This window comes from Botrytis sinoallii (genome assembly GCF_014898435.1).
Source record: "Botrytis sinoallii strain Bc 23 chromosome Unknown BSIN_008, whole genome shotgun sequence".
Taxonomy (NCBI): domain Eukaryota; kingdom Fungi; phylum Ascomycota; class Leotiomycetes; order Helotiales; family Sclerotiniaceae; genus Botrytis; species Botrytis sinoallii.
This window is the reverse complement of record NW_024066035.1, coordinates 945930-968386: the sequence shown is the minus strand read 5'-3', so window position 1 is coordinate 968386 and position 22457 is coordinate 945930. Positions and strand designations below refer to the sequence as shown.

Sequence of the window (22457 nt, the reverse complement as noted above, 5' to 3'; positions counted from 1 at the left end):
TTTCAGGAGGGGAGGAAGGATCTTTGGCTTTCCGGATTTTATTTGATACCCATACGCTGTTTGTCGCAGCATTATTTCAATTCTATGAATTTTTATGCATTTCTACATACATGTCTTCACGAATGTGATTTGTGATTTTGCAGATGTTGTATGATACTCGGTGAGGCGGAGTATTACAATAGTATGAGTATTCTTCATCTTCATGAATATTCGTAAGTCATGCCCGCAAACAAAAGGGAAATGCTCCGCCTCCTCCACGGGACATCTTATTATTAATCTTTATCTTTATCTTAACCCAACTTTTCGTTTCCTTTCTACTACCCCACTACCAACATCAACAAAAGAAAGTTTTATTAATACAGCCATGAATGTCACTCTACCAATAATTATCGCAGTCTACTTTGTATTAATAAAGATACGGAGAAATTCCAATCGTCACCGTCTAATCCGAATTCCAACCGAGGCAATAATACCTCGAGAATACCAGGTAATGCCGGATATGTCAGCCTGCAAAAACGTTGGAGTTTCAGACTTTCAGTCTCGGATGAAGCAGTTTCCGTCTCGAAAGCATACATTCCAGACGAATTTGATGCAAAACCATCCCATGCTGCTATGCCATCTACTTTCTGAGTCAATAACCCCAGATCATAGGTGAGAAGGAGGTAGGCTATGCTGTTTTCATTATAGAACATGGAACTATTGATGTCCGAGCACTTGTATCTTTTATCTCCGGACGACGTACATTAATAATGGTCGCTTTTCTCAATCTATATTGTTCGTAGATTGTGGTTTTGTATACGAATTCAATTGAAGTTTCATTGCAGAATTTGTTGAGAGAATTTGGTCAGGAAGACATTCTAAATCCACATTTCAAAGCATAGTCGGCTTCGAAGATATGGAGAAGTGCACGGAAGAGAAGATTGCGCCACAGCATAAAAGTGCGTGGTTTGGATTCATCAAGGTATTTTAAATCCTCTTTCTCATATTATTCATATCTTCGATGTCTGGGCAGTGAACAGGACATGCACGGCACATATTTCAGCTGTACGCTGATGGACGACATGCCATCATGAGCTTCCTAGCGTTCAACGGGAATAGCATCACTACACAGATTTACCCTCGAGATAATCATATAAATTCATACTAACGATTACTCCTTAGTCGATAGCAACATTCAAAGGTGACCTGTCAACGCTCACAGCACCTCCATTTCTTCTCTCTCCACAATCAATCGTCGAATTTCCTACCTACTGGGCAGAACACCCATCTCTGTTCATCGCACCCACAAAATCAGAGTCTGCTGAAGAAAGAGCATTATTAGTATTAAAATGGTTTATCAGTACATTGAAGTGGCAGCATAGTAATCGAGATGAGAATGGAAAGAAGAAGGGGATGAAACCCCTCAATCCATTTTTGGGAGAGTGTTTTATGGGTTCTTGGGAGGATGATGGGGAGGGTACCGGGAAAACAGACTTGGTTGCTGAGCAAGTTAGGTAAGTTTCTTTTAATCTGGAAAGAGAAATTGGAAACTATTACTAACAATTGACAGTCATCATCCACCAGCTACAGCATATAATATCTCGAACGAAAAACATGGTGTACAAGTAAATATTCCTGTCTCTTGTTAATTTCATTGTGTCTCATACTAATACTCTCCCTCTAGCTCCAAGGTACCATCGCTCCACAATCCTACTTTAGCTCAACGGTACACATCGAACGAAACGGCTACTCCCTTTTAACCCTCTCTCAACATAACGAAACACACTTGATTACTATGCCGCCTGTATATATAGTCGGCATCATGTCTGGTTCTCTTAATCCTGAATTGAGCGGCACTTCCTACATCCGTTCCTCGTCCGGTTTCACAACTCGAATTTCATATTCCTCGAAAGGCTGGATCAGTGGAACACCTAACACATTTTCCGCAATCATATATAAAGATGGACCTGAGAATACTCCAATTTATAAAGCCGAAGGACAATGGAGTGGGGAGTCCAACATCAAAGACATGAGAAGTGGAAAATGCATATCGCAATTCAATGCGAATTCGTTGAAGAGGAAATCGCTAAAAGTTAAGCCAATCGGTCAGCAAAAGGAGTACGAATCGAGAAGAGCCTGGCGTCATGTTACACGAGCTATTAATGAAAACGATATTTTTCAAATTGGGAAAGAGAAAGGGAAGATAGAGAATGAACAGAGAGAATTGAGAAGGAAGGAAAAGGCTAAGGGGATAGTTTGGGAAAGGAGATTTTTTGTCAAGGTGGGGAGGGATGAAGTTGCGGAACGATTAGCGAATGGTCTAGAGGGATTGAGTTTGGAAAGTGGGGGTGGGATATGGAAGTGGGACAAGGAGAGGTATAGGGGAATGGAGAGTGAGGATACGGAAAGGATGAGAAGAACGGATGATATGAAGAATCCGTCGGTGACAAGATGGGAATCAGGGGTTATGGTTACGGAAGTTAGTGTTTGAATATTGGGTTGGGTAGGATTATATGATGTAAATAATAACGATTACTAGGTAATGAATAAACTAGATCTACTTTTCAGAAATTGCTACAATAGTAACCTTACCCAAAAATGATGTAATAAGAACAGAATAACAAAGTAGATGATTCGTCTCATCTCAAATGACATTTTCTAGTAACGATAGATCTTGTGATCCTCAGTTGAGAGAATGTCACTCCCAACCAAGCTTTCACAACCCCGCTACCAAGCTTTCTAGAATCCACAATCACAAGTATAGAATACGTATTAAGTTCCACAACATACTAGCCACAACCAGCCAATTCGAATGATGCTAGAAATCCTGGAATTCCCGGAGATTCTCTATTTTGAGTACCTATTCAGCCTTGTTTGCGACGGGCGCTTGGAACTGGCTATCTACATACCTACCTAGTCTGAGACCCCTCTTTATGATTTGGTCAAAACTGCCAAAATATGGATCACGTGGACCGGGATTTATTTCGAAGGAAAGATGGTGATGAATGATGATGTCATACCCCGCAATGAGTTGATGGAATGCTGTGAAATGATACGATATGATCCCTCCCGCGAGATCTATCATGACTACCTACTCGTAGGTACCTGGTTATATTATATGGGGAGATAAAATTCAATTCAGCTGCTGTAGTGTTGATATTTGGGAAGGAAAGACTAGGCGGGATACGGTAAGTGGTCCAATGGAACTGTACTAGACCAGACTTCAACTAGCGTTGGTTTAGTAGAAGATAGGGCAGAATTTGGTGAATTATTCAACAAGGGGAATCAAAATGAATCTATCCATAGAATCAGATGGATCTGATTCTGATTGATAGTGGCTCGATTGAATGGAAGCTTGGCTTGATTCGGGGCAGATAGACTGCTTTGGATTAGTACCTATACCCGACAGCCCTGACTGACTCTTTTCTACGGCGTAGTAGTCGGAAAGATTGATTGGCTACAGGTGATCTAAGCCATTTCAACTTTATTATTAACAGAACTCCTTGCTGTATTGTAGTATAATGAATCTACATGTTAATTTATCCTGTGTAAGTATCTTTGGAATGCGAGCTGATTGGCCTTCAAACTGTGTATCCCTGTCCCTGCTTCATAGGGCTAGGCGTAGTGGTCAAAGCTTTTGTTCCTGATTAGAACTTCTTGGTGTATTGGTGTTTATCAGGTGACTTAAAAGCATGAGCATGAGCACAGACCAAACACTCAGTACAACATAAAACTCTCAAGTTTCTCGAACACAAACCAAGGAATGTATCAATCCACAACTATCTTGCAATGAGTTCAATCATGACTTCTCCTAACAACATGCAGTCATTAGCTTTGAATAACTCTGAAAAGGAGCATTCCAGAAATAGCACCTCAAATACCGACGACGACGACGACGACGACGAGATGCCTGTAATTACCAATGACATGTATATTACCGAACTCAAGGAGCGAATTGTCGATCTCAAGGAGCAGATCGCCAATCTCAAGGAGCAGATCGCCAGTCTTCAGAAACAAAATTGCACCCATATGCTTTTTACAATGATTTTGGTTTTCATTGCGTTTTTGCTTGCTTTTTTGCTTGCTTACGCGCTTCATGCAAAGACAGTGAGTATACACCCTCTTCTTCAAAGTATCAGAAATTTCAGACATTCTAATATATCATGTTTTTCGACTTGCCAGTAATACTTCATCTCAATTCGATTAGCGGTTCGTCATTTGCATAGGTATGCGACTTGCATACACTTACAATAATACGACATTACGGCATTTACGATAAAAAACGAAGGTTCAGGATACGAATGTATGAATAGCAATGGATTTATGGTGGACGGAGAGTTTGCTCTTTGAAATACCCAGATATGGAGTTATGGTTGGCGCAAGGAGAATTTTTTTTTACCTTTTTCAACACTTATGATCTGGAGACATGAGTGGTTGGTGAGGGTTTCTTGATACCCCTAGGTCAATATAGATGTCAGGGGCAGGGGTCTTTGGGGTTTAAAAGACACACGAAGGCCTTTGATCTTGGGATTGTCCATAGCTTACCAAATCCACATACATACATACATACATACATACATACATACATACATACATACATACATACATACATACATACATACATACATACACACTAGCCACTGTGCGATGTTCTTCCTCTGAAATTGACCACGAGTATCATGCAGAAACCGCAAAAAGAGCTAACTGCTAATCTATTCAAACCAGCAGACATCAATGAAACTGGGAATTCTGTACTTTCTACGCGTATGTCAGAAACTGATTCTACGAGACTTGGCAGAGATACCAGGCGCGGGTTTAAAATCTAGAAGCCCCATGTTGTACAAATGAAAGTTTCTATTTTTAGTCGCGGGGTCTCGAAACGCGAGGATCTTTGACTAGCGCAAGGTGTCACCCCGATTTATTTTTATGCAAACCCGGATTTGACTCTCAATATTTCTTTATTGATAATTAAATATCGTCTCTAATAATTGCATCATATCCGTTTCCATTATTAGGTAATTTCCTGTCGCTTTTCGGTGAATGATTTGTTGCACGATCCAAGTTTTGGTTAGGAAAGTTCCTTACCCAGTATTTGGGGTCATGACGTCATGAATCTGCATCACAAGTTACAATTTGGATAAATAAGCTCAAAGAACCTCCCTTAACTTACCATCATCATCATCATCAAGAAATCCAACAAACTCACAACTTTATAGCTTCACAACAAACTCACAAATAAATTAATCAACAAACAAACTACAACATCAACGCAAATATGTCTGACAAGAACACCTCAACTCTTCAATCATACATTGATTCTGCTTCTGGCGCAGCTCAATCGGCGCTTGGTTCTATTACTGGTAACCCTGCTGATAAGGTATGTTTTCTCTCTCATCTATCTCAATTCCTTCCCATATCTCCCACTCCCAAACAAACACACAACAAACACCCATACTAACCCCACCACCTAGCACGCCGCCGCCCAAAAACACGACGAAGCAGCCCTCAAGCACGACGCCTCGCACGCCGGTTTCTCCGCCGGCGGCATCAGCGCCTCCTCTTCCGGTGCCGTAACCAAAAACGATCCTGCGCGTCAAGAAGGATCCTGGAACCAGACGATCGGATCAGGCAAGGAATTTGTCGGGGGAATCCTCGGAAGCGAGGAGATGAAGAAAGATGGTCGCGAACAGAATGCGGCGGGCAGAGGCCAGGAAGCCCAGGGTCAATTGAATGATTTGGGCAGTGGGGTGAAGAATAGAGTGCAAGGTAGTGTGGGGGGTGCGGTCGCGGGTGTCATGGGAGATAGGGAGAAGGAGGAGGCGAGGAGGGAACAGCATGATGTGGGGAAGACGCAGCAAAGGGGGGTGGAGAGTGAGTTGGAGAGACAGAACAAGTAAATTTGTGGGGATGGAGAGTCAGATGGAAGGTTAGATTGATACCCTGTGAGATGGATAGATGGATGATGCATGCATGGCTTAGGATTCGGTACTAGGTTTTTTTTATTGGGATCACGCGGCCGTAGACGGATCGATGTATTATGAAGAAACGAATAAATGAATGAAATTGCATGGTTTTCAAATTGTCTGAACAGTAAATCATCAAGCAAACCTCTGTTTTGTTGGATGCGTGAAACGGTAAATATAATGTTTATTCGCATGCCAGTCATACCTGTCAAACATATCTGTCAGTTTGGCAGCCAGTCAGCCCCGTCAACAAATAAAGGAAAACGAATATGTGTGTGCGATGAATTCTATATAAAACCACCCACTATCCATTCATCTCAACCTCAAATCCCCTTCTCTATCTACCTAGCATCCAATCCCTCTCACGCACCAATCGCGCAATTTCATTCTCCACATTCCACCAACATGCGATCACTCATCCGTGATGGTCAAAACTCGAAACTGTTCTCGTGTGCTGTTCAATCATCAAATAAACCACGTGTGGTCCTCCCTCTGATTTTCTTTCTCTCGCAACAATACACATCTACGGAAGACATTTTCTTCTTCTATCACTTAAATAAATAATTGAATGAGTCAGTCAGTCATGAGAATATTTTGTACATACATACAAGCATCTAAATATGTAGTAGAATCTAAATTTCGTGTTCATGTTATTTACCATCGCTTTCTTCACTCATTGAGAAGATTGAATATAAATGCCCATCACAGAATTTAATTCTAATTCCAAATGCAATGGCAACTCTTAACTACATTACCCTCAGACAATGGAACGGATGAGATGCGTTATAAACAAACGTACATTATATTTTTATACAGGGGGTAAAGGATGTTGATCCACACAGCAGAAAATGATGATAGACCAGCAAGCCAACCCAACTCTCACACTTGATCTATATTTTCTTGTCGCGGTTACTGTCGCTCTCTCAACCCCTAGCATAATCTTGCGTGTATTTATGAAATTTTAGTAGCACAAGCCCTCGCCATCCCAGAGGAATCCATCTCATACATTCCAAAATACAAAATGTTGGCTCACCCATCCTTCTTACCTAGGGATCATACATACAATCAAATAATATTTGTCGCATACACATTATCAAGATATACCAATCACACTGCAAACTAACAGTCAATATTAAACGGGACAAAAATCCAGAATGTTGACATTTCAAGAAGTGAGCTAAACACGCAAAGACACTTTAACCTACCTTGTGCCACAGTGCAAGATGCTTATCTATAAGCTCACAGATACATTTCCAATAGATATCCAACAAAGAAGAATGCAAAAAGTTCACCACTCATGACTACATGAGTGGCTACATCTTTACCAAGGCTAACTACCTGGCTGCTAATACGGTGGATTCAACTAGAGGATCCATGGTTGGCCGCGGTGGGGTACCAGCCCCGAAGAATCCACCCTTAGCTTAATAATATTTTATAATTACTACGTTTTGTATTAATTTATAAGTTACCTTATAAATTATACGGTCGCCTTGGGTTTGGCGATATGCATAGGATTATGCGTTTCCTCTTTCGTCTTCTTTTTTTGTCGGAAGTCGAGTCGAGTCCCATACCGTTAAGGCATGGGTGCCTTCGTTATGGCGAAAGTCATTGCGTTGTCACAGTATATATGCGAGAGCGAAGTAGTGAATGCATGGTTGCTGTGGTATGTCATTGACAAATGAGCTAGTGAGTCGATGGGTTCGGATGAGAGAAGGATTGTAATGAGTTAGATATTGGAGAGGTAATCGATCCACCTGCACCCGTATAGTCTCCGGTGAATAGGTTGATGTGTTTGATAGCTTTCCTTTGAGGGTGTTTGTAGAATCTGCTGGCAAGACTGCACTGAATCTTTATAGGACAGCTGTGGAGAAGATTGATATGATAACTTCACCATGCGAAACTTCTAACCGCCCATGGCAATCCGAGTCCGATTTACAGGTGACTGTTATATATAGCAGGCTGGAGTTCACTAGGTCGTTGTGGTGAATGATAGTCTGGGCTGAATGTGGAGATTATCAGTCGCATACCTCGAAACAGGCAACTTCAGCGGGAACGCGTCTCGCCACAACTTGGTATCAAGATACATTCAAGTCAATGACGAGTCTTGTTCTGATACCAGATATGATGCTATTTGTGTTGCGCTTTTCGCTTACTAGCCGAGCTGTATATCACGGAAATTTATCATCCTTGACGGTGTTTACTCAGACTTCCAAGGTTGTGAATTTTCCTTTTGTGTGGCTGAGAGTGGTGAGGATACACAAACCATTGCGGATCTGAGCTTCAAGCTTCACTACCCCTTATAAGGCTTATTTCACGTTGCTGATGCGGAGGTCCGTGTATAAGGGTAAGATCAAGCTGCGCTTGTGGGGTTAGTTGTGTATCCGAAATGCGGAAGAGGCTTATGCCGGAAACGTGGCATCTAAGCAGTGACTGCGACTAGCTTCATCTAAAAGCTCGGGTAAATACTTACCCGATCGAGAATTGATACGATGTCCCCTCTCTGTCATACTATCCAGCCTCGGCGCGATTGGTGATTGGTGTACTTTCGAGTGAAAGCATATTGTGCCGATTTGTTATAATAGTGTCGATTACCAGATCGTGTATCTGAGGCTGGCAGTGTCGGTCACAGCTTCATCCATGAGGCCCAGATATATATAGACCCAAACTTTGTTGACTCCTGGATCATTCGAAACAGTCCACACCAAAACTTAGGAAATGATGTATTCTTCAACTTGAGAATCACAATATTCTGGAGAGTTAGATCCCCAACCAGTAGGAGTTGAATTTCCGATTGTTTGAACTCTGTATACCACATGGTTGGGCGAAGAGGGGGCACGTTTCACAACTCAGAGTGGGATATATATGTTGCAAAATTGCAAATCAATGCCACTGTGCCTTCTCCCTGAGAAGGGGACAAGGTCCGGCTAGAACCTTACCGGTAGTGATCATTAGATGATTGGCAATGAGTATCGTCCAACCCGAGAGATTTTAAGCACAAAATAGCCATGCAGTTGATACCAGCTAGGCATCTCCTGTGGGATTCGCGATTGATTGACTTGATACTACAGAGGCCCCACTCGGTGTTTCCAGATATGGAAATGATTTTCTGTCTGCGTGCAGGTACAATTCTCCTGTGTGTCTGATACTTTCGGATTGCAAATTCCATGCGATTTGGTATGATTTGTTAAATGGTCTTGTCAACTTTCTGGAGACTTATGGTGGGAGTCCAAAATTCAGAGCCTCAAACATTGCACGGATGACACCTCGGCAACACGGCACCTGCTCCCCGCAGATCGGTCGCTTCCAGTCCATATTTCGGGACGAAGTCGTTTATGTGTGAAGAACCTCATCTTCGATCCCATCTCAATTCAAAAGCAACAATTGGCGAGAGGGAGTAAGAGTCGCAAATTAATCCTAATCTGACATCGCCACATTTCGGGATTTGGATCTGGCTGCCATACTGATTCGGAGCAGCCGGGAGGGCGCTTTGCATGATGACTTAATATGTAGGGGGTGATAGGAAGAGCAGAAGAAACTGTGTATGGAATAAGTGAAAGTATGTGTTACAGCGAATGACATATCACGCCGTATTGATAGGTAGTAATACCAATGACCAAGAAACGTCTGACTTATCTTAGGAAAATTTTAGGTAGTACTCGTGCAATCTACCTCCCTTCTTGAGATAACCAGGTCTCATCATTTGGCTTGATGTATGTAGGTACGTTTGAACATCGAATCTTGAAGTTTCTCGGAAATGTTGTATGACTTTAGGACCACATGGCCGGGAAATGATGCCATTGTGTGCAATGACCTGAATGCATGGACAATTGTATGAGGTCGTGTAAGGTCTGATGAACTGATTTCTCAACGCCCAAGAGAATCTAAGTGAATCTAGATGCTAGAACTGTTGATACAAAACCTTGTGTTTTGATAATGGGTCGTATGAATAGAATGATTTCTTACGCTGATGAGGATTCCCGGTGATACAAAAGTTTAGGATATAGAATTATCAAAGGGAAGAGGCTAATAAGGTGATAATGAGGGAAGATCGGATGGAAAGGTCCAAAACTTGCTTTTTCTTTGACACCACACGAGGGAGGATATTGATAAGGATGATTTTGATTTGCCAAGACCGGTCAGTCATGTCGGATCACATGAGATGATGGAAAGGAAAGAAACAATCTTCACTCCCAGAGGGACCTCCCCAGGTTGGTCCGATGGATTGTGTGGCTTTATGTAGGGATCCCGATTAAGTAATTCCGCATCTTTCATCATTTTCCTAATTGGTCAAATATATTCTTTGAAGGGTTTAGTAAGCAGGTGAGGAATGACGTCGATCCTTGTTTTTTCCCGTAATATTTCGTCATAGTTGGACATCAATACGGTAACACTGCCTAAATAGGAAAAAAGGATCATAAATTTTCGTTTAAGCACAACATGTTGTCTCCCTTTTATGCTTCATGGCAGCAAAGTATATAAATGCCTACCTGATGCAAAATAGCTGATTAATCATCGCGGTTACTGCTATCTACGTAGATATCTAGGTAGCATTCTTCACGTACAGCACATATCCTTCACATACTAGGTCATCAAAGTCCTTCACAATCACAACAATAAATTAGTCATGGAATCTCCCGAGGACCGGGTGGACGTTACCAAACGATTTCTCGAGATTCAAGTTAGCTGAAACATTCCTAAGGATGAAAGGAAGAACCTTAGAGGTTCTTGATAAGGTTCTTCCATCGACCTTAGCATGCTCGTATCACCATGAATTCAGATTGGTTCGGAGTCTAGAACAATCCCTGGCTCCTTGCTATCGAGCTATTCTGATGACTACTACGGACGCACTTACCAGATAGATCAAAGGACCGGGTAATGATTAATCAAAGTGACACTTGAAACAGCTGGTCACCGTGCTGGCAAAACTTCACGCCAGTTTGTTCTCATGATAGATATTCAGAGATTCAATCTGCGGTGACCAACAAGAGTGAAAAAAGGCTTGGGAGAGAAGGACCCTACTTGCTACATTGACCTAGAGATAACCGTACCCAACACACCATACGATTTAATAATAGAATGGGGGTTGCAAAAGAAGTACTGCGACCCCACCATCACCCACCAAATTCATTCATTCATCCATCCTAACATCCATCCTAACATCCACTTCTAGGGATGAAAGATCCGGAACATCATGTTCAACTTCCATTCTTTCATGATATTGATCTCTTCGGGGCATGGGCACCCTTTTCTTGTACCCCTCTCCGTAACTCCTTTTGGGAAGAGAGAAAGAAGGAAAAGAAAAGAGGAGACAGGAAAGAGAAGAGAAGGGAAGGCAAGGCAAGGCAAGGGAGACAAGAAAGTAGATGAATAGGAGGGGAAAAACAAAAGAATAGTCCTCCAAGTCGAAAGATTTTGATGAATCATCCGACAGATATTAACTAATATTCAATATCCCAATGGAATCCTCCGTGCTCCAAAGTCAAAGTCAAAGTCTGAACACACCGAAGCTACCTCGTAGATAGATAGACAGATGATTACTTCCAGTCTGCCTGTCACAGGTAGTAACTGGTTCATCCAAATTCTCTCTCATCTGACTGGTTGGCTTGGTCAGTCTGGTCAGATCTGGTCTGGTCAGGTCTAATCACATTGGTTTTCACTATCCGGACATCAAACATATTTGTACACCAACACAAGACAGACGTGGATTCGGACCTCGAAAGATGGCAATATATATACCTGGGTGCCCAATCGGTACGATTTGTTAAATTCCTTGTTAAACTCCAAGATTTGTACCAAGATTTGTACCGAAACCCAACCAACATCAAGGATTCCAAGCCTTTACCACAATAAATACAACATTGGGCTTTGTTGTGGGGATTAGATTTTCCGAGGGACCATTTTCCCACATCCATCAACACATTCACCTCACAACCAACATTCACCCGTCCACTCACACTCGAGAACACACCTTTTCTACACATACAAAGTACCATTCTTACCATTCTTACCATCCACATTCACGTCTTTGAGGTGAAAAAGAATTACCAATGACCAATTAAATCGACCTATCTACCTACAGACCTTGAATTCTCTCATATCCCCACTTCTAGCAAGATTTAGACGAAGGAAAGATATTCTATTCTACCCGTCTTCCATTTCATTCAACCCTGCCTTGACCTTCCACCCCACCATCGCGATCTGAAGCAAGTAAACCCACTCACTGAACAACTTTACAACAAAAAAATTGCTACACACCATTTCACGATCTGTTGAGCGACAACTTTTGTCGTTCGCACATTAAATTAATCCTCACAATGTCCTCTTCTACTTCCACTCCTACCCCAACACCAGCGCCAAAGACGGTACCAGTCGCACCTAAACCCGAACCGGTCAAAGAAAAATCGCCCGTTCCTGTTATCCCACCACCCAAGGAAGTCGTCGTTGAGGAACAAGATGATGAAAGGGTAAACATTTTCCTTGCGCATTGCCTGACCACAAGTTTATTAATTTCATTAGAATGAAACTGACTTTAGCGCAAAACAGAGTGACGATGGGTCCGTTGGTCTACCAGATCTCGGAGAGAATATCGATTCGGCCACATTCGAACAAATTCTAGAGATGGACGATGATGAAGAAGAGCGGGAGTTTAGCAGTTCTATCGTTTTCGGATTCTTTGAACAGGCTGAGCAGACTTTTGTCAAGATGGACGATGCACTGTAAGTGGGGCTCGTATATTTGTGTCGACTTGTACAATATATTCAGGAAGATGGGCATCTGCGGACGCAGACATAAATGCAAGTACTGACAATTTGTAGCAAGGAGAAAGATTTAGCAACGCTTTCATCGCTCGGTCATTTCTTGAAGGGCTCCTCGGCAACACTGGGGTTGACAAAAGTCAAGGACAGTTGTGAGAAGATTCAACACTATGGACAGCAGAAAGATGAAGCTGGTACAACAGATGAACCCGACAAGGAGAAATGTTTGGCGAGAATCAAGGAGACGTTGGTTTCGGTGAAGGAGGAGTACAAAGAGGTTGAGAAGGTCTTGAAGAAGTTTTATGCCACTTGAAGGACGGCCATATGCACACATACCCCCTCAAAAAACCCCCGATGATGGAAGATTGTCCTCGTGCTTGAGGATATCTGATGTGGCAGAAGTAACCAAAAGTATTGCCTATCTGGGCTCTTGTGACGACATTGAAGTTCACACGCACGAGCAGTATACTTCTCTTACAAAACAAAGCTCCCCATAGCTCAGGCGTCTCGGATTGCATTCACATACTTTATGTTGTCTGGAAATGGCATACATGGTTTTCTTATGGTGGTTTTCTCTTTTTCTTTTTATTGGTTCACATGAGGGAAATGTTTTTGTTTGTTTCTGTTGGCTTCTCCTTTCCCCCTCGAGATTATCTATGGATGACGGAAGTTGAGGAGGAATTTTAGTTAGATGAGGTGACGAGGTGATAGTTAACCAGATTTAATGTCATGGTTACTCAGCACATGAAGTCACGACAGACGCATCAAATCACAAGGTTCAATTCTTCCGAGACCTTGGCATTTAATGATGTACATTGCATATTAAAAGTGATTTGGAGATGCGGGGCACAAGATAAGATGTGGGAAAGAGAGGCTACCCATGGTTTCAGTCTCAAACACCTTTTTTCAAAGACAATGATACTTGGTATTTCCTCTCTTGCACTTCCACTTATCGCAGAATCTACAGAGCTCATGTACCGCAATCTTTTTTAATGATATACCTAGCTCCGTTATTCCTCGGCGCCACTCCTAATGCTATAGATTTTAATATAGATGCTTTCCATAAACACTGACACACAATGCAACTAGCCACTCAAATACAAGGTACCTCGATCTCAGCCTCCACCTCATACTCCTCGTCCCCATCTCCCTTCTTCTTCGCCCCCATCCTACAAATCGCCACTTTCTCAACCCGTACATCGCGCATCCATGTGAAATCCGCATACTTGGAAATGGTATCCCGTGCATCAAACGTGAGACGTGCCTTGTGCTTGCCATGGCCCGAGGAACTTCCTCCTCTCCCTCTTCCTCGATTTCCACGTGCATTCCCGGTCCCTGTCTCTCTCGTGTCTGCGCTAGAATCCTGACGTCCCCCGCGCACGTAGATTGTATTGACAATCGTCGCGTGCAGTAATAAGCTTCGTCCTTGTTCTTCGGGCAGCATGAACCCGGCGGTTGTGAAGGCGTCTTTGAGGGATTGACAGAAGGTTTGGAGATATGAGTGCGGATCTTGGGGGGAGGTGTAGAGAATGGATGTAGACCAGGGTTGGTGCATTGGGTGGAGGGAGGTGAGTGTTATTTTGGGGAGTTGGATGTCTTTGATTTCTGTTTTGATTTCTTTGGTGCGATCGTTTTCTTTCCTGGGGACTAGCGTAGGGGAGGAGAATATTCCTTGCAGAAGGGAAATGGCGCCTTGAATCCGCTCTGTGCTTTCGAGACTCATGACCCCGATGGTGAGGTGGAGGGTGGAGAGGGGACGGATGGCATCTGAGGGGAAGGGAATCCGGTTGGGCTGTTCGTCGGTGGGGGGCGTGGTGACGTCGTTTTTGAAGGTGCGGAGGGAGTGTTGGAGTTGGGGATGGGAGGAGGGGGTCGTGAGGGGGATGCAGAGGAAATGCGTTAAGCGGGGACGGGGGGGTTTAGGGGGCATGTTTTTTTCTTTTTGGGGGTCTCTTTTTTGGCGAAGTAGATAATATGATGAGGAGGAGGGAGGGAGAGTTTAGATTTTAAAATTATCTAGATATGACCAGGCAATCAATGAGTGTGGTGATGGGAATGGGAATGGGAATTGGAAGACCGGATTCCCAAGATGTTGATTATGGAGAAGTCTTTGGGATTAGATCGATTTTGGTGTGGTATTTGTGCATGTGTGTGACATACCTACCTATGATCGCAACCCCGCAGTCTCACTCGCAATCTGGAATTTGACGTCAAAAATCTTATCTTTGAATATCTACGATATACCCTTTCCTGATGGTTTGGAAAAGGAATAGAAATGATTTGAAACTCTCTCTTATCTTCCCTCAGGATGTATTCCAAAATATAGGTATATATTCTTAAGCTCTTACTCGTTACATACATAGGTAGGAACACACATATATATACTCAATAACCAAAGTCCCGATATTAATTCATTCACACCCACCACTACTCAAAACTGCAGATCTCCCGTTAACCCCTCACTCATAATCAATCTCACCTATGATTGATCTACTCATCCATCCATCCACCCATCCATCCAATTTCAAAACAAAACGCATACACCCGCTACCTCCCACCCCCCTCAAGAAAGAAAACCAGTCTATCCATTCCTTACAAATCGAGCACCTAGCGCTTAACAAATAATACAGAGCACAATTGATTCCCTACGTCTACCCAGGAAATTGATGCATCCATCCATCTATCAATCCATCCCTCATCGCATCTCATACTTCCAGGCAGCAGAATAAGAACCTCTCATCTTCCTTCATTTGATCAATCTGAAGAAATTCTCTCCACCACACGAATATTCATTTGTTTCGCTTTGCTCCGTGGGCAAGGTAGGTAGAAGGGTTCATTTCGTTTCGGGATTTCCTCTTTCGATGATTTGGTTTGTTTATTTGTTTTGATTTTCGTGGGTTTGGTTTTTCGGAAGACGTTCTTCTTCATCTTCATCTTCTTTTCATGAAGAGATTATATTGTATTCTATCTTATCGAGGATTGTTGAGAAGCAAAGGATATTTGGGGTTGAGTTGTTCTTTACCCATTTACCTACCTACTCACTAGGTATCTAATTCTCAATATGCCCTCTTCATTTCTATCTCATCTTTTGCGAATTTACTAGTTTTCTGTGAAGAGAGAAAGATTGAAAAATCCCACTTACGCGATACACGGAGCTACCTACCTTTCTTCACCATCTCAGCTCTCACACCGGTAGGCATCCATCTATCCACCGATCTAGATATCTAATTGAAACTGCATACGAAATATTACGGTATTGGTATAACACTGTACCTATTCACGAGGTACAAAACGTCTCATTCATCTATTCATCAAGTACCCATCTAGCCATCTATCTAGAAAAAAGAGGATTTCATCCTCTCCAACCACAACCCGCAAAAATGAGCGCCAGAGAAAAGAAACACGCGCCGAAACCCTCATCTTCTCGAATCGATCTTGCGCATTCGCTTGCGCATCGCGCTGCATCCTCTTCCATATCTATCTCTGGGTCTGGATCTGGATCCGGGTCTACAAATACAAAATCCCAAGGAGGAGATTATGATTACCTCCCTTGTACTTCTACAACATCGCAATCGCAATCTTCCTTGGCGGAAATAACCGCACCACCACGCGTTCGACTCTCTCACCCTAATCCGCAATCAACCACTCATTTCCATCCACTTCCACATTCTCGATCGCGCTCACGCTCACGCTCCAACACACCCTCGCCCCCCTCCCACGAACCCTACGACGAAGAAGACTATCCCCCCAACCCTCATCCCTCAACTTCAGACGAAGAATCAGAATCAGAAGAAGAAGAAGAACCTCTCCCCCCCGACTCCCAAATCCACAATCTAACCACCACACTCCTCCACACGCGCGAAACCCTTCATCTTCTACAAAATGCGCATTCTACCCTCCACACCAATTACCTAGCCACCGATTCCCAGCTGCGCCTCCTCCGATCCGCGCATGCGAATTGTCCCAGTGCGGCTGAGGTGCAGAGTCGTGTGGGAGCATTGATGTTGGATCGGGATGCGTTTCGCGAAGCGTATAATGATGCGATGGGAGAGATGAGGGGGAAGGATGAGGAGATTATGGCGTTGAGGGGTCAGGTGAGGGGGTTGAAGGAGTGGGTGAGTAGTAGTGGACGGGGCGGGGTAGGAGGGGAACAGGTTACGGATGAGGTGGTTGCGGAGAAGATGCAGTGGATTGGGAATGCGTTGCAGAATTGGGTGATATCGAATTTTAGGAGGGGAAGAATTGGTACGTTTGGAGCTTTATTTTGACACGGCTATGTTGGGAGAAATTCCATGAGCGCATATTGAGCAGGAAAATGTGTGAATATTGTATTTTTATTGACAATGTGGTAAAGTAACGTGTTAAACTAAGCTGACTTGCAACAGATTTAGAAAAGGCTTCAGATGAAGTACGGCACGAGTTGGAGCATTGGGTACCCATGTATCAGCATCTAGCAACATCATCTAAAATTAACTTCATACAATCCCTTGTATCAAGTATATTAGTGTTTGATATCTTCCGAGCATACTTTGTCGGTCTCCCAGAGCAACAAGCCATGGAAATTGCGAGAACGGAAATAACTTTAGGTTCTTATGGTGAGAAAAGCCATCTGATTGTTAGTCGGAGTTTGAAGAGCTGATCGAAATGTAAAGGTCCCGAAGATGCAATGAACCAATGGCGATCTACGACGCTCGGGATTTTGCTGAAAGAAGCTCCTGAAAAGCTTAAATCGGAGACCACCACTGTTGTCAATACCGTTGTTGCGCAATTCAATAGTTTGCTGGATCCGATATTTGATGTCCAAAGTACTGAAGCTAGAGATCAGTCGCTGAAAACCATAATTAATGCCGCTATTGATCTTTCACGATTACTGCGAGTTCAAAAGGCAGTCTTTAGTATAATGATGCCCATAATTGAGGAACATCAACAAACGATGTTTGACGAGGAGAGAATGGAAGATATTGGGGGGGAAGATGAAGATACTTTGAACGAGCGAGAAATTAGCTGCGTGACGTTTCCTGGAATCATGAAAGCAGGGGATGAAAATGGAGAACGAAACCATTTGGTGAATATTGTTGCGAAGATGAAGGTGCTTTGCGCTCCTGATTGATGGCTGAGGAAAAAAATCACATCTTGATGACTGATTACATATGAAAAGATACCCACGGAAGAGGGTGGAGAACTAATCTCTGCTACGCCGCCATGTGACTCGTGTCTTCATGCAATGGGCATGGAAAGGCATGAGTGATAGGTTGGGCTATATCTTCAGATAATAAATCCAACAGATATACTGGAAGAGTTGTGACAATTCCAGCAAACAAACATACATACATGTGCATGTATACGTGTACCCAATATAGGATCGCACATGATACCAGATACCGTGATTAACCGTCGAAGATCGTCGTCTTCACATGCAACCAAGTAATAATTCCAGTTTCCATCGTAGCTCGAATTCGAAAGCGGGGTCATTGAGGCTCTGTTGCTCACTAAGCAACCTGTATCCTTCAAAATCATTGGTAAGTGCGGGGTTAAGGAACGAGCCATGCGAGGATAACCAATTTTCAATGTATATGCGTGGAATTTACCCACAACTTTGCATATGGCGTATGTGTTTGCGTCAATGTTTTGGATTTATGATTGACGATAACCTTGATACCGAACCTGTGATCTTCCCGAGCAGTAGTTGTGGTCATCAATTTGGCTGCTTTCATGGTCTCTCGAACTCCAAATCAGGAGATTGCAGCACGCACTGCAGGTGTCGTATTCTTTCTCGAAAGGTAGTGCATTGGAAATAAATCTTGGCGATAACGTATGAACTCTACACGAGTTCATGTATCGATGGTGGTGAGAAAGTCATGTCACAAAAGAAGCCTCTTGTATTTGGAGTAAAGGTAGAAGCTAGAGACTATGTTAGCACTAGACAGAACTCCCTAAATTCAGTTGGCTTTAATGATATGCAAACGAGTGATGTATGAAATAGATGCCGCTTGAACATGAGTCAAAGACCATGCTCAGTCGGCCGAGTATACATAAACGTCGAATAGGAATGTTGAGAATGTGCTGCCGTAGCTCGTTTGAATTGGTTGTGGTCTGATGATCCCGCATCCCTAGGAAATAATTTTCCCTCACCTCCTCATCAGCATGGTTTTTGTATGAGTTATGCTCATTTCATAGTATGAATGCGCAATCAAGAAGCGGTGTGGGGTTGCGTGGGTGAACTGGTCGATAGCTATCGTGGAACCCTTTCTCAAGAACCACTAGATTTGTAGGAAGGTCGGGAAACTACACGCAGCAAATGCAAGAGCAATTTGTTGCATGCCATCGCATCATATCGCTCCGGTAATTCAAATTCGCATGATTCATTTGTTTGGGTGAGAGTTCGAAGTATGTATGCACACGATTTTGCTTACAGGATCGATGTGTAACAACCCCAAGATACATGTTATCCTTGTATAGATGCGTGGGATGTGGGATGCGGATGTGTTGTAGCTTGAGATTGTGGATGCTATGTGGTCGAGTTAAGGGCCGATGGAACCTTTGCTCGCGAAGTGACGAATAGTTGATAGTTTCACTGGAAAACGATTTGTTTCCTGTCCGTAAGAGGAAGTAGAAGGAAAGAAGCGATGCAAGAAATTTTGGAAAGAGAGAGATATTCCGAACGAAGTCCATGAAGTTTGAGCCTCCGTGCTAGAGAGATATTTAAGTGGGTGGGATCAAGATTTTGACTTGCTTCTTTAATAACTTGTGTCCCCTCCGCCTTCAATTTGCTGTGGTCAGCGACTTGACCAAATATCATCCACATCTTACTTCTTCTCAAAGTAACGACTTTATCGAATAGATACTGACCGATCTTTGCTTTCATCCCTCGAACGAAAAGAACGATACTTCGATTGTCGGATTTGGTTTGCAAATTATAGTTGTTGTTGTTGTTGTTCTTCGTAAAAGACCAGCAGCCGTTTGTTGCACCAAAACCTGGGGAAGAGAAGCGGAACCACAAAACTTTCACGGCACTTGGTTAGAGCTCCTCCCGAGCTTGTCGAAGTCAATTCCCAAAGTTTCCCCGCAAATATAAATATCGCGAAACATTTTCAATCCCTAGCATAATTACCTAAGGCGATAATTACCACTCAAAATAACTAAACTTCAGATCAGACTTCCAGTTCCAGGTCAGTATATGTTGACTTTTCATTTGGACATAGAAAGCTGTTCCCATAAATCTCATATCTCGTCGTTCTCATCGTCTTCGGTCCTCGATCCTGACACTCGTCATGTAATTTAGGGGTTCGTTCGTTTGTTTCCAGTGATCGACAAGCCTGTTCTTATCTTATCGACGCTCCACCTTTCCCTTCACTGTCAACCTTACCCATCAAATCCATCATTTGTATTCAAGAACCTTGATCATTATCATCAAAGCGGGCAGTTTCCAAGATTACTTCTTGACCTGCAAACGTTGATATAAGATGGCAACTTACGATGATGCACCCATTGACCGCTACCTCAATGACTCCGAAGATCCTTTCGCAGGTCTGCTCTCAAGTACACATCGTCTTCCCCGACAATTCGCAAATGAAGCGTACGATGCCTCAACATGCTCGACTATCAGCCAAGATTCCACATCAACCATATCGCCCTGTAGCGAAAACGACGAAAGTGTTTTTAGCATGCAGTCTCGAGGGTCATACACAACAGCTACCAGTCGACAATCCATTCAATCCAACCCTGTTGCTGGATGGAACCTCCCAATACCTCAAATCTCTCAAATCAACACTACCATTGTCCTTCCATGCGAATTCATATCGATAAATTGTGGAGTAACATTTCGTCCGGATGATTTCGACAACTGGCTTGCGCATAGCCTAACGCATTTCAAAAACCTTCCTCCTCCATCGAAATGCTTCTGCCTCTTCTGCGATAAAGAATTCGAAGACACCAACGATTCGCGTGGTAATTGGGGGGATAGAATGATGCATAGTCGTGATCATTTCCTTGACGGGAAAACAAATATTCGACCAGACTTTTCGGTAATAGAATATATGTGGAGGAATAATCTGATGAATGATGCGGATTACACTTTGGCTGGACAATATACCGAACGTCCATTAGTACCGAGTCTCGTACGGAAAGGATTTGAGACGCCTGAATCAAAACTCAAGCGGGATAGAGAGTCTAAAGTTCCATGCGATCTGCAGAAGGAAGAGCGACATCGCAAACGTTCGGGCCAAGCACACAAAGGGCAAGAAAGACAGAGCTCAACTTTCTCAAGGAAGCACATGCCAGTATCGATCGAGCATCCAGAATACACTCGAATTCTCTAGCTTGCTACTCACACGCAAAAGACTGTCCTTCCAATCCCAAAGGAATATTTGGGAACCTATGCGACCTTATATTCACAATCCCGAACGATCTGTGGCTGTGCAGAGGGCGAATTCTGCCACTTATCTCTCCAGGGGCCGTTGTTTTGAGTTCTTCGTATTTTGTGTTATTCAAATGTTCTCTCGCCAAATGAGTGAATTTATATGCGGGTTCCCATTTTGATGCAGGAACACAGGCGCTCACCGTTCGCCTCTTCGACAGGGCGTATCTGCTCGTTGCCTAAGCACGGTAACCTTGACCCAATAGGACACCGAGTGGGACCGACCAATAATCTTTTTTGATTGCGCAGCGTTAGGGTTTTATCGGGAGTTTTGTTTTGTCCCTTTCGAGATTTTTAAATTTCGCGATGCTGGATCATGGTCGAAACGAAAAGTCTCTTGAACGATTTCTATACCCAAATGTGATTCTTTCTTCCTTGCTTTCTTTCTCTGTTCCTAGGAGGTGCATATATTTATATGCTATACGTTTTGGATTATGATGATGAACAACACTTCTCATGATTTATGTTGATGTCGTTATGAATAAATAGTATTTCACCAGCAATTTTTGTCTCTTCTCAATCGTGCATATATGTGCGGGGTTTGCTAAGCATTCTTCGGTGTCTATAAATGGTAAGGCATATTCTCAGGGAAATAGTTCGATCGGATGTCATCTTGTCATCCTTCTAGGCAGATGAATGAGAGACATTGAACGCGTCCAGGAAACAGTGCATTCTGATATCTTACTTGGGAAAGTATTCCAGCCACTCAACATCATACCTATGTGTTGGATAGATTAGATCGTCAAATAATCATGCATGGGAAGTATTTGGGGGAAGCTTATGTTGTAGGGCGAACAGCGACAGCCTCACATACTGCATTAGCGGTAAATCCCTTGTCACCATACCACCCGGAGTGGACATTTTAAAGCCATCCTAATCTCCCAAATTATGGCCTTTCCAGCCATACTCATCTTACAAATGAAAGCGCTCAGTGATCTCGCGTCTACAAATTATCACGGCTTTGTATCCTCATTTTTTGTAAAATACAACGGGCTGGCTATTTTGCCCGAGCCTAGCCTACGTATCTAGGGTTTCAACCCGGCCACGAATTTAACCTTATGTACAGACTTCACACGTCAGACCTTCTAGAAGCACATTGGTCTTCTCAATTTTCATTGCGGTACCTTTTCATCATGCAGTGTAACATGAGATTCTCTTCCAATCATAGTCTTTGTCTTGACAATAGTGTGTGGAGAATAACACACAGCCTCATTCGTTTGTATGGACTTGGCGTTCGGTGAGCTAATCGAGGGGGCGGAGGGGGGCGAAATTTAGTGAAGCGAATAATGACTACCTTGGAATAGCTGATTGGATATATAAGTGTGTCTTCTGGTGATTGCTATT

The 22457-nt window shown here is 43.1% G+C and overlaps 7 protein-coding genes across 7 annotated transcripts; 6 read left to right on the top strand and 1 right to left on the bottom strand.

Moving 5' to 3' along the window:
* Positions 1–895: 895 nt before the first annotated feature.
* On the top strand, positions 896–2470 carry EAF02_005313 (uncharacterized protein; the record flags this gene model as incomplete). Its single annotated transcript, XM_038901361.1, has 4 exons — positions 896–961; positions 1162–1493; positions 1550–1604; positions 1664–2470. The coding sequence occupies 4 exons, from the start codon at positions 896–898 to the stop codon at positions 2468–2470; spliced, it is 1260 nt and encodes a 419-aa protein (XP_038758701.1).
* A 1310-nt stretch (positions 2471–3780) lies between these two features.
* Positions 3781–4164, top strand: EAF02_005312 (uncharacterized protein; the record flags this gene model as incomplete). The annotated part of the gene is made up of 2 exons (XM_038901360.1): positions 3781–4086; positions 4162–4164. The coding sequence occupies 2 exons, from the start codon at positions 3781–3783 to the stop codon at positions 4162–4164; spliced, it is 309 nt and encodes a 102-aa protein (XP_038758700.1).
* Positions 4165–5138: 974 nt separating this feature from the next.
* On the top strand, positions 5139–6172 carry EAF02_005311 (uncharacterized protein). Its single transcript, XM_038901359.1, has 2 exons — positions 5139–5356; positions 5451–6172. The coding sequence occupies exons 1-2, from the start codon at positions 5255–5257 to the stop codon at positions 5874–5876; spliced, it is 528 nt and encodes a 175-aa protein (XP_038758699.1). The 5' UTR covers positions 5139–5254; the 3' UTR covers positions 5877–6172.
* A 6084-nt stretch (positions 6173–12256) lies between these two features.
* On the top strand, positions 12257–13010 carry EAF02_005310 (uncharacterized protein; the record flags this gene model as incomplete). The annotated part of the gene is made up of 3 exons (XM_038901358.1): positions 12257–12406; positions 12486–12658; positions 12758–13010. 3 exons carry the CDS (start codon positions 12257–12259, stop codon positions 13008–13010), a joined length of 576 nt encoding a protein of 191 aa, XP_038758698.1.
* Positions 13011–13790: 780 nt separating this feature from the next.
* Positions 13791–14627, bottom strand: EAF02_005309 (uncharacterized protein; the record flags this gene model as incomplete). The annotated part of the gene is made up of 1 exon (XM_038901357.1): positions 13791–14627. The coding sequence occupies one exon, from the start codon at positions 14625–14627 to the stop codon at positions 13791–13793; it is 837 nt and encodes a 278-aa protein (XP_038758697.1).
* A 1450-nt stretch (positions 14628–16077) lies between these two features.
* EAF02_005308 (uncharacterized protein) lies at positions 16078–17807 on the top strand (the record flags this gene model as incomplete). The annotated part of the gene is made up of 3 exons (XM_038901356.1): positions 16078–16942; positions 17083–17292; positions 17350–17807. 3 exons carry the CDS (start codon positions 16078–16080, stop codon positions 17805–17807), a joined length of 1533 nt encoding a protein of 510 aa, XP_038758696.1.
* A 2353-nt stretch (positions 17808–20160) lies between these two features.
* On the top strand, positions 20161–21015 carry EAF02_005307 (uncharacterized protein; the record flags this gene model as incomplete). Its single annotated transcript, XM_038901355.1, has 1 exon — positions 20161–21015. One exon carries the CDS (start codon positions 20161–20163, stop codon positions 21013–21015), a length of 855 nt encoding a protein of 284 aa, XP_038758695.1.
* Between the last annotated feature and the right edge of the window lie 1442 nt (positions 21016–22457).